We start from the raw sequence: 12548 nt of genomic DNA, 5'->3' as shown, positions 1-12548 counted from the left end.
AAAAATGACCAAAAAAAAATAAATTGTTGTCTGACTTTTTTGCTATGCAGTAGTGAGATGACAAAAAAAAGATTGTTTTCAATAAATTGTGAAAAAAATGGTGACCCCGGAAAAAATTACTAGTTATTTTTGCTCAAGGTAAAAAAAAAAGGTTTGTCTCAGAAAAAATCCATTGCCCTAACCCCCGAAAATCAAATGGTTGCTACATAATGCAATATTGTCACATTATATACATTCATTAATTAAATCAATATTAGGGTAACAAAAAATGCTTTGCATGACGCAGTTTGATATGACCACAGAGGTCGAACTCTGGACAACTGGGGGAAAGTATGGATATAACTTTGATTTTTGATTGTGATGAAACATTTGACACAAGATAATGATTTGATTGGGTTATGTTACTTTGTGGTAGAATTTCGAAGAGATCCATCCCCTTTTATTAAAAACGAAAAATTCTGGTTTCTGACCCGTGATTCTTAATTGGTTCAAGTCCTACTGACCCAAATCACCTTCTGAAGTATGACACCTTGTAGTACAATGTAAAAGAGATTTATTCATTTTTACTCAAGTTATTGTCTGGGCATCAGGAAAATACTTATTTTTCCCCTAATTCCAAAACAGTTGAGGCCATAACTCAAAACAAAATCAATACCAATATGATTTGAAACCTTGTTATAAAATTTTACATAGATCAACCAATATTTATGCTATTGCACAAAAAAGAACAAGTGTCTACAGATGCCAACATTGCAACCATATCAATATATCAGTCTATGACCACAATTTTTGTTCAATCATTAACTAGAAATACTGTGAGCAAGGTCACAAAGAAAATACCCCCCTAACTGCTTCTAATTGATTTAAATGTAGAACAATAATCTCCTTCTGGCGTCATCCAACAGTCATTATATTCCTTCTTGCAAATCTATATGTGATACTCAAACTTCTAATAAAATTTCATAAAAATCCCTTGAGCGGTTAAGGAAGAGTTGCTCTGAACTAGAAGTCTTTGTAAGAATCATGCAAGTTTTGAAATGTGATACACCCTGAAAAAGGCTACATATTTTTATTTTTGTTATTAATTTGTTTTATGGGTCTAAATGATGAAATGTATAATAATTCATTCCAATCTGTCTGTTCTTACGAAATAATCCATATTGAAAATCCAACAGTTACTATTGTGTTTCACTGTCATTTACAGAGATACCTCCCTTAATTTTGAATTCTACAGTGCATTCTATGTAATTTTTATCTCTTATGAACAAGGGTTCTATGAAAAGTCACATAATATTTTCTGTTTACTTGAGAATTTTAAACAAAATATCAAAAATAAAAATATGTAGGCTTACCAACCATGAATCACACTTTGCATAATTCTTATGTGGAGTGCTACTTCAAAGGTTTTACCATGTAAAACCCTCTATTTTGATTATCTCCCTTTGGACTCCTCCAACAGTAACTATATTCATGCATATCTACATATGATATCCAACCTTCCTTTAAAATTTCATCAAAACCTCTTGAGGGGTTTAGGAGGAGTTGCACTTACAAGAAAAATGGTCAGACAGACATACAAGGTGATTCCTATATACCCCAAAAGTTTGTCTGCAGTGGGCATAAAGAAAGATATCCCTCTCTAGATAATTTTAAATTAAGGACAAAGGACATGACATGGAAGCTCCATAAATGATTTTTGAAAGTTTATAACACTTAATATAGCTGGTGTTTGTTAAAATTGAATTTAATTCTTATTTCTAAGTGTTTTATAAATTTGCTCTATCTACCTTTGTGTGTTTTAAATTACTTTTTAGTCACCTAGATCCAATTAAAGTTGAATTTTAACAAAATGTGAACAAATTATAGCTTCAATGCATTTTGCTTCCAAATTATCAAAAAAAACCCAAAAATTCTGTTTTGAAATTCAGTATCTCAATGGAAATTGCAATGTCACTGCAAAGATTCCAATGACCACACACACACTCTATCCAACTAACTTTTTTTGTGTAGTTAAAATACCTGGCTGAAATAAAGTCATGATGGATTCTAAGACTTTAATAACTTGTTTTATATGTATCACATACAATTTTGTATACCACAACTACACAACATAAAATTTTATAAATATATCTAGGAGACAACAATTTCTAATGAAGTGGCATTCAGCCCACATTTTGAGCTTTTTGAATTAACAATGCAAAGTGAGTTCAATGTTCTTCCAATGTTCTACTGTTCATGAAAAACTTTCATAGTTGTAAAGAAAACTCACATTTTTTTTTACCCCACCATAAAAATAAACTTAAAGTCATTACTTATAAATAAAATTTCTACTAAAAAAGGATCAAGAGGACAACTTATGGGATGAAAAGAAAAATAATCTTGCATAGTGAAAATTGATTAGTTTTTATTTTTATGTTGCATCAATCAAAAGTTATCTAAGCTACCATAAGAAAAACATGATCTGAAAGTTCTGTGGTGTAATAACAATTATACATTCTTCTTTTAACCAAACTTTATCTATCATCAGAGAGAAAACAATCTGCCTAATTCTAATGCTACCAGTAACAGATTAAGTAGTACTCCAGCTAAGAATCATGCAAAATGTGATTCATGGTAAAAAGTCTACATATTTTTATTTTTGATATTTTGTTTGAAATGTCATAGTAAACAGAAATTAACATGTGGTTTTTCATATAACCCGTGCTCTTAGGAGATAAAAATTATATAGAATGCACTGTAGATTTCAAAATTAAGGGAGATAACTCTGTAAATGGCGCTCAAATATAATAGAATCTACTGTATTTTCAAAGTCGATTATCTCCTAAGAGCAGGAAATTTTGAATGAATAATTACACATTTCACAGTATAGACCCATAAAACAACTTAATTACAAAAATAAAAATATGTAGCCTTTTTTGGGGTATATCACATTTTTCAGATTTGCATGATTCTTACAAAGACAGCTACTTAATTTCTTCAGTTTTTCTGGATAAAATAAAATAATAATAATAAATAAATAAATACATTTATAACATTTTTTAAATGAGGTTAATGGGGGTCACTTTAGGTAAGAAAACAGTGCATTTGTTTCTACATTGTTTGTCGATCACTCAGCAATAATAATCCACCAATATATAAAATACTCCCATGCATTATATTTTAGTGTGTTTAATTTCGATACTTTTCAGGGGCGGATCCAGGGTTTGAGTTTAGGGGGGCGTTAATTGAATTAAATGCTGTGCAAAGCAAGGCAAAAAATATTATGGGGTAAAACAAGTGTGGAAATTTTGTTTTCTTACTGATTTAGGGGGCATACGCCCGGTACGACAGTCCTTGGATCTGCACCTGCTTTTGCCAAATTAACAAAAAAAAATTAGAACCACAATATCCCAATTTGTGGTATATTATAATAACTTGAAATTATAAAATGAGATTGACAGGGCACAAAATGCCAACTGCAAATGCTAAACAATAAAATAGAGACAAACTTTGGGAATTTCGACACCGGGTAAGCACATTAAGTACAGGCTAACTTAATGCATAGAGGATTTTAAAGTCTGAATCTATTTTTGTTATTTTTTTAATAGGTATATTCATCAAATATGTCTGACATTAATGATGTATGAACTCCTCAAGGTAGTGAAGGAGGTCAGGAAACTGGAGAAAAAAATTACTGAATATATACTGGTAGTAATTTGGTGTAAAAAAAAAGATGCATCAAAGTGTAAAATTAAAGAAAAAATTATACTGAACAGTACCCTTTTCTTTGATTATTTGGTAGTACATGTGTATTGAGGACACATTTTACCTTTAACTAAAGTTTAGAGATAAATAGAAAAACTAATCACTATAGTGTGATAGTTCAATTCTGGTCAATTAGAAAGGTCACTTATGCCCATATAAGCAATATAGCCCACAATACAATAAAACAATATTTGTATGGTGGTCTATGAACAAAATAAATATGAGACTTTCCCAATATACAATTTAAAAAAAAGACACTTGTTAGTTAAAACACTGATCATGAGGATGATGAATGTTCACATACATGTAGACAAACATTTTAAATATGCTTAAACATGAGGACATAAAATGTTCACATTGACAAAGATTTTAAAAACATGTACCATACATATACATGTAAGTACAATGTACATACCATTACAAGGCAGTTGTAAAGCAATATGAGCACTTACTTATGTTACATGTACATATAAGTTTATAATGTAAAAAAACATAAATTACATACACAGAATACAATATCAAATATAATAAATAGCACTATTTTCCTTTGCAAATAACTTAAAACAAGAGTTTGCACTTTTTTGCCTGCATCAAACCATGTGTAGGTACACCACAGCAGGTTATGCATCACAATTTTGGTTAATAACAACAATAATATAAATAAATCTAGAAATAACGCATGACAAGAATTAGAGGATTTTATTATGTACCATTCTATGCAAAAATCAGGCAACGTGTTGCACATAATTTTCCTCAATTTGGTCTTGTTAGCCTAAGATATATTCAAGACATAGAAAACAATCAAAAAGCTATTTAAATTTATCCCCAAGCATCTATGACATAGTTTTTTTTACTGTTTATATAGGAAAAAAGCACAGGAAAAATTTCCCGCCATTTTTCCATAACGCATTTCAACTCAATTTGACCTATCAATACCTTGAAAAGGCTATTAACTTAACAAACACTTTGATGGTTATTGATAATGCAATAAAATCTCTGTCTTTTTTTCCTCTTGTGCCACACTCAAAACACACTTTGCCTGATTCTTAGACAAAGAAGTACTTAAAACCTTGTGTAAAGTTTGTTGGTTCAAGATCCCAATAACATGCAAGTCTTGTTACATGTAAATTTATATTAAATTTAAGAAAACTTTCATCATATAGGCATGATAATTAAATTTTATACGACAAAACCAAAAAATGAAACCTTCATTGAAGATCCATAAAAAGTTTTAACTCTGGTCTGTATCATTTTCAAGTTTTACATGTTTACACACATACAAATTTTACATGTACAAGTATATGTACTAAGATAAGAACAAAATGAATGAGTTTCTTGTCCATGTAGGCAGTGAATCTAAAATAAACACTCCTATTAGTAGGGTAAATACTCTGATGTGAGATTTCTAGAATTTCACATACATGTACATGTATCTGACTCAACAATTTTAATTACTGACTAACCTTAAACAAGCTACATATTTTTTTTATTCAATACAGTTTGCATATCAATTCAAGAGATTCTCTAAACATTTAAATTTGATACTAGATTGCACAGTACTCTATGAAAGACAAGTAAACTTATGAAATTGTACACCTTCAAGTTCTCAAATCAGAAAGGGCCAAACTTTGTGGTCTACTTTACCACTTCATGGACCTTTGGAATTTAGGTAACTTTGGTCCTGAGAACCTAGACCATCATTTTTTTATAAATGAATTGTGCAGGATTTTAAAATTTTAAGCAAAGCTTAAAATCATAATTGGTCCTGCAACTTCCTTTTATAAAAGCTTATTAGAAGCTCTTACTTAAAATAGCACATAAGATCTTACAAATCATACAATATTTCTGATGGAAAACAGTCATCAATAATCAATAGAAGCAAACAGAAAGATGCTTGTACCATTTTAGTCTGAATGTGGTTTTTCATTGAGAAAGATTTTAACACAGCCATAGGAATACATAGGGACTGGAATGGTACCAACTTTCTCCCATGCATTCTTCTTTGGATCAAAGCACTCAATAATGTCAGTGTACAATCTATCTTTTGCCCCTCTTCTCCTACCCCCAAATGTGTATAATTTCTCATCCAAGACTGCCACACTAACAAAATCTCTTGGACAAATTAGTTCCGGTAACACCTCCCATTTTTCTGTTTCTGGAGTATAGCGGAAAGCTCCTTCTAGACCTACAACATATATTTGTTTGTTTAGCACTGTACTCCCAAGGCACATGTCACAAGCAGGCAGTGACTGAGAGAGAATCGTGCATGTCTCAGTTTCTGTGTTGAAACATTGTACAGTGTTGGTTACAACCTCATCATTGTTTTTCCCTCCAAATAAGTATATATTGGAATCATGTGCTATGAATCCCATATTCTCAACTGCATGGCATAAATTACCACCATCCATCCAACCATTCCCATTGGTCCACTTTTCAACTGAACCCAAAACCATATCTTCATCAAACCCTCCCAATACATACAGGGTGTCTTGTTGAGCAGCCATTGCATGGCGTCTGCGTGCAACTTGCATACTTGGTCCCCTTAACCATGTCTCGAAAGCAGAGTCGTACTTCCAAAACTCTGCACTCCGTAAACCACCTGTGACATAAATGTCATTTCCTATAACACATGCAGTAAACTCATTACGCTTCTTGAATGGGAGTGGCTTCAATGATGAAAATTCTCCAGTGTCAGATCTGAAACTTTCGACATCAATACTAAGTCCGTCAGCTAGTCTACCACCCAACAGTATGGCACATTCATGACCAACACATGTCAATCTTGGTGTTATTTGGTAGCTGTTCAACATGTGTCTTCTACTTGGAATCATATGATACATGATGGCATCTTCATAAAGCTTGAAGCCATTCTCATCTTGAAGGATATGAGGGGATTTTGATACAATATCCAACAAGTACTCCTTCTTAATCAAAGGAAATTTAACTGCCTCTAAAATCTTGAATCTGAGATTCTTTCTTTTGCCCTCATTTCCATCAGAATCCAGCCATTTGATAGCTAATTCAAAAACTTGATGTTCTCCATCACATCGAAGCCTGCGATCACAAAGAAGGTCCATTACACATTGAAGAGAAAGACGACAAAAATCTTCATCGTGCATAATTGTCTTGAAATGGAAGCAAGCCAACTCTTTGGAGATATCATACAGCTGTGTGTGTGCATGAGTATCAGCAAGCATTAATGCAGCCAAACAATTTGTTTCATTCATATTCTCTCGGAAAAATTTAACACAGAGATTGACAAGAGGTTCAATTTGAAACATGTATGCTTGTTGAAATAGATCTTGTAGTATAGAAAGTGTGATCTGTACTCTTCCAGTATATATAAAATGGAGAACATACTCAAATACAGTTGAGTCAACTTGCTGAAGGTCAATCTTGCTCTTTCTGCACTCTTCCATCCCTGAGCTAAACATTGATTTAAAGTACCTGGACCCTGCAGCAAGTATGACTCTATGGCAAGGAAACTGTCGACCATCCACAACAAGTGTCACATCACTGTATCCACCTTCAATACGAAATGATTCAAAGTTTGTAATTAAGCTCTCAGAGTGCTCAGGACTAGAATAATCTGAGTGGCGACTGTTGTCATGGAAATCATTGCTGTGGCGACTAAATTGATCAAGGCTTGAACATTCACTTTTGATCTTTAGATCCATTTCTACAAGATAAATAAAAATACATGTTTTTTGTTAATTATTACAATACATCAAATAATATACTTCCCTATAATGAAGGATTGCAGTGGTGTGTGTGTGTGTGTGTGTCTGTGTCTGTGTGAAGGAGGTATTCTTTTTCAGTCGGAAACAAATCAATTCTATTTTTTGAAGACAATTTGATTGATTGATTATGGCTTAATGTCCTATGGCAGATGGCAGATTTTAGCCTTTTCAGGGCCAGAACAATTTACTATGTACTGAGCAAACAAACCCTTCTTCATACTAGTCCAACACACTGAGCCAGATTTTTATTGTTCTACAAATGTAGCTCACAGAACCAACAGCCAGCTCACTCTGACACATTACTCTGACTCCTAGCAAAACCATAGGAAGCAATGGCTACTAATTCTAAAGTACTTGGTGGAACTCAGTTGGGGATTGAACCCACAACCTCCAGCACTTGAAGCAGCATGTTACCGTGATCACCTAGACAGTTAATACAATCCCATATAATGTTTCCATTGCAGTGTCTAATTTCCTTTGTCCTTTCTTGCATACACAACATATATATGAACAAGAGCTTCCATAAATGTTACTTGGAAAAGGTGACTAGTCCCTAGTCTAAGTTCATTACTTCTAAAGATCTACATGTACATGTACAGTTGTCATCATGTCCTGATCGAGTACTACATTATCACCATTGACCTTTGACTATCATAGACATTCTTCCTCATTTTACCAGACTTGGCATTCAACGAGCAATACACTGCAGAAAATGTTTACCCTTCCAAAGTAACTGAGTTTATTCCTAGTCTTTAGGCAGAAAATATAATGGTCTTGTTTCCTGTCACCAGCAAGTAAAAAAAAAAGGTTTGGTAGGTAGAGAATTTTTTTTCAAAAACATTTTACATTGAGTCAATGGGGAAACAATCTAGACTTGAACAGTACTCGAGCTAAAATAGCTGTAAAATGTTTAGGGTAGGCAAAAAACTAGGGTAGGTAGGGTGGCAGGAAACAGACATAATATTTTTTTTGGCCTATGAAGATGCTCGCTTCTGACCTGTCATAGAAAACGGAAGTTGGCAATAGTGTGTGTATACAGTGATTGGATGAATAATTAAACGACCCTAATTTTTAATTGGATAACATTTTTGGTCCGGAAATTTTTCATTGGATAACATTTTTTGGGACTGAAGAAAACCACCTGGAGTTCTCTTTTCAGAATCTTCTGTACTTCAGAATTCCTTCTGACAGATTCATTTAGAAAGGCTTAACGTTTCATCACCCTGACAACTTTTCCCACCGAAAATAAGACTTGATCCTGTATTTCCAAATGCACAAGTCATTTAGGAAACAATAGTTCACCACCAACACAGGATGTGCCATGAATAAGATTTGTCAAGCTTCAAGGTCAAGTTCAAAATCGAGATTACATCAGTAAGAAATGGTTCATAACTCTCATTACCTTATTAGCACAATATACTTTAAACTATTGATTCTCAACATAATTGTTGAATCTGTTAAAAGATTATAAATGATACTTGGTATGGTTGTTAACAAACACCACAGGGTATATCCAGTATAAACTACTGAATGTGTAGCCATAATGTCAAGCTGCCAAGCTTAAGAAAATACAGCTCCTATACTATATTTTTTGTAAATTAAGACTTCACACATGTTCTTTATATAAGATCCCAAATTTTTTTGTATGCTATGACCAACTAGGTCCAAATGCATTTTGTACACAAGTCAATTACAGCATGATTGTTCACCACTAAAAAAATGTTCCATGGTCTAGCTTAAGGTCAAGGTCAAAAACTGAACTTTATCTCAAAGGTCAGGCACTGCACATTAAAGATCAACACAACATTAAAGTTTCAGATTGACACTGCTCCACACAATATAGCTCAAACTGCTAACTTTACATTAACATAAATAATCGTATACATATACATGTAGCATACATTACAAAAATAACATTTATTTCGAGAAGACAAAATGCCAAATCCTTACTGGAAACAAAAGAACAAGATTTTCACTGAAATACTTCAAACATAAAAATAAGAAGTACAAAGACGGCAAGCTTTATGAAAAAATAAAAGCTCATTCGGTGCTCTTTTACTTTAGTCTCTTTGTGTTGTCATTAGTGGAACTTGTTAGTAGTGTGTTGTCTTTTTTTGCTTTTTGTTCATTAAGTTCCATGTTGAACAATGCGTACATCTTTTTGTATTATTATGCTTTCTTATGAGTGCAGTACACAGAAATAATTTTGATTCAGAATTTTTATACTTTTGTACAGGATAGCATGATAGGATTCATAGGATTGTTACAATCACACACATGGGTCTTCTGAATAAAATGTTGATTAATCATAGTATGTAAAAATCTTTGAAAGAGATTAAATTGAAATTAAAAGTGAAAAAAAATAGCAAGCAATACCATCAGCCTATATGATTCCATTTAGGTCATTTACAGTTGAAAGTAAAAAATAATATCTCAACAAGAATCTCTGGGGAAAGTGTTGTTAGCATTTTTATTTCTAATGTATATTTAATACTTGATGTTCCACAAAGGCAGTGGCTGCCCATCCAAGCATTTGTGGACGGGGAGCCTCTACAGGTTAATCGTCCACACATCCAGTTTGATTCAATAACACACAGAATTATGTTGGAAATGTTTCATTTACGTTAGTAATGTGGAAATTATGAGAAATTCTTTTTTATACAGATATATACAAAATGATACAAATACAATTTAAATCGTAACTGATGTAACAAATACATTGTAACGATTAAAAATCATTCAGAATTAATACAAAATACACATTTAACAAACTTGAAAGACTATTTTTGCTCATCGAGAAAGATTGTTTTGGCACATGATTCAGTCCGACACATTTTAAATCATAATGCTGCAATTCCAGACGACAGATGTAAAACATACCCATTCGCACTGGTCCTTCCTTACAGAAACTAAAATTTTAAGAATATTCAATGTGTTTTTTAACACATGGGATATTTATGATATCAGCCATAATTTAATCATATATTTTTAAACACCTGGTAAAGACGATGCATCGACTTTGACACTAGTCATCATAACTTCTCTGACTTGTTCTGTGTTTGGCCAACATAAAACCCGTACATTTTCAGGCACACAGGCTTACTCCCAGTATCTAATATGCAGTCAAGCCAGAATATAACATGAACAGAAAACTGTTCAGTTTATTAAATGTGAACACGGTTTGTGATGACAATAATAGTACATTTGCAGACAAGTTCGACAACATTTTCTTAACGAATCAGGCGTTTCTGTCATGATTCCGTATGTTTTTGACGCAAAAAGGATGTGTGGACAAGGAGCCACTGCCTTCATGTGACTTCATTTGTTCATGGTTTTCTTCCGAGAACAAGATGTGTCTTTGTTTGAAAGGACAAAACTTAACATTACCTAGAAAAAACATATAAATTGGAAAAATTTTCGTTTAAGTCCCTCGAGTATTATTCCTCCCTGTTTCATTAGATTCTGATTTCTTTAACAGATGATGAATGTAAGCAGGATATTTTGAATGGGAGGTAATCAAATGTGACAAGTTGTTCATATCGGACCATACACATTTCGTCCTTTCACAACATCACTGCATTTTCTAACATCTCGACTGCCTCAAATCAAGAACTTGTCTTGTCCATATTTTGTTTTGTGTTGTGATTAAAAGATTAGTTTATAAGTATTGGTTTTGTACAATTTGTTTACTTTCAGTTAGAGGAAAAACATTTCAGAGCTCATCAATATATTGGATCCCTGTACATGTTTACATATGATTAGTAAATGTTCACAACACTTTCCATATTTTTAAAAATACAAAGTTGTTGACAATTCAACATATATGCTACAACCATCCAAGGCTCTTTGGGGAAACAGGGACTGTGTTCTCCCTTCAGTTGGAAAGTTATAATAATTGCATGCCTTATTTGGATAAGAAAAATAACAATCCTGTCTAAATCCGCCATATATTTTCTTCCCATTTAAGCTACATGAGATTTGTTCAGATATGCTGCCTCAAACACTTCTAAAATTCAGTTTCATTCTATCTGACTTTTGAGCTGTTATAGAAAAGTTTGCAAATCTAATTGGTGATGTCATATTCACTCATTTGCATAGTTTTAAGTGTCAAATTGGTAGGCAAATGAACAAAATAATAAACAATTAACAATTACATTATTCAAATCCCAAATCTTAAGTGGTTGTCTTTATAAGAATCATGCAAATCTGAAAAATGTGATACACCCCCAAAAAGGCTACATATTTTTATTTTTGTAATTAAGTTGTTTTATGGGTCTATACTATGAAACATATAATTATTCATTCAAATCTGCCTGCTCTTAGGAGATAATCCACATTGAAAATCCAGTAGATTCTATTGTATTTGAGCGTCATTTACAGAGTTATCTCCCTTAATTTTGAAATTTACAGTGCATTCTATATCATTTTTATCTCCTAAGAGCACAGGTTATATGAAAAACCACGTTAATTACTGTTTACTATGACATTTCAGACAAGATATGAAAAATGAAAATATGTAGGCTTTTTACCCATGAATCACATTTTGCATGATTCTTAGCTGGAGTGCTACTTAAATCTTTATAACTTTGTTATTTCAAAACAGATTTTGGTTCTGTGAAGTGTATTCAATGGATAATTTTTTCATATTTTTTTGTATAAATTTTCATTTCTGTAACTTGTAAACTGTAATAGGAGTTTATATTTAAATTCTAGTCAATAATTCATGCAGAATTTTGTCAAATGATATCAAAAGTGCATATCCACTGAATATTAATGTACAACTTTAATACAATACCAGATAGTCCTTTTACTTACAATTTTATAAACTTAAAAAATATGAAAAAGTTATGACAATTTAAAGTTGATACTTCGTGCATCGGTATGAATTTTTTGCCAACCAAAATCATTTACCCATTGTTTTACCAAGAATGATAGCAAGGGCTTAAATAAGACATATATGGCCAGCCCATGGTAAAACAAAGATAAAATGGAGTTTCTGTGATTTATTTCGGTTCTAATAGGACTAGTTTCTTTATCTTTTTGAATAGATGCAGCCTATGTGTA

The 12548-nt window shown here is 32.5% G+C and overlaps 1 protein-coding gene across 1 annotated transcript; it reads right to left on the bottom strand.

Moving 5' to 3' along the window:
• Positions 1-2040: 2040 nt before the first annotated feature.
• LOC148627994 (kelch-like protein 24) lies at positions 2041-10996 on the bottom strand. The gene is made up of 2 exons (XM_088582926.1): positions 10872-10996; positions 2041-7423 (listed from the first exon to the last, which is right to left on the bottom strand). The coding sequence occupies exons 1-2, from the start codon at positions 10882-10884 to the stop codon at positions 5649-5651; spliced, it is 1788 nt and encodes a 595-aa protein (XP_088439052.1). The 5' UTR covers positions 10885-10996; the 3' UTR covers positions 2041-5648.
• Between the last annotated feature and the right edge of the window lie 1552 nt (positions 10997-12548).

Source organism: Perna viridis, chromosome 1 (assembly GCF_037379345.1).
Source record: "Perna viridis isolate PV_CMFRI_1.1 ecotype Kerala chromosome 1, ASM3737934v1, whole genome shotgun sequence".
NCBI lineage: Eukaryota > Metazoa > Mollusca > Bivalvia > Mytilida > Mytilidae > Perna > Perna viridis.
The sequence above is the reverse complement of the archived record's forward strand: the minus strand, read 5'-3'. Positions and strand labels throughout refer to the sequence as shown.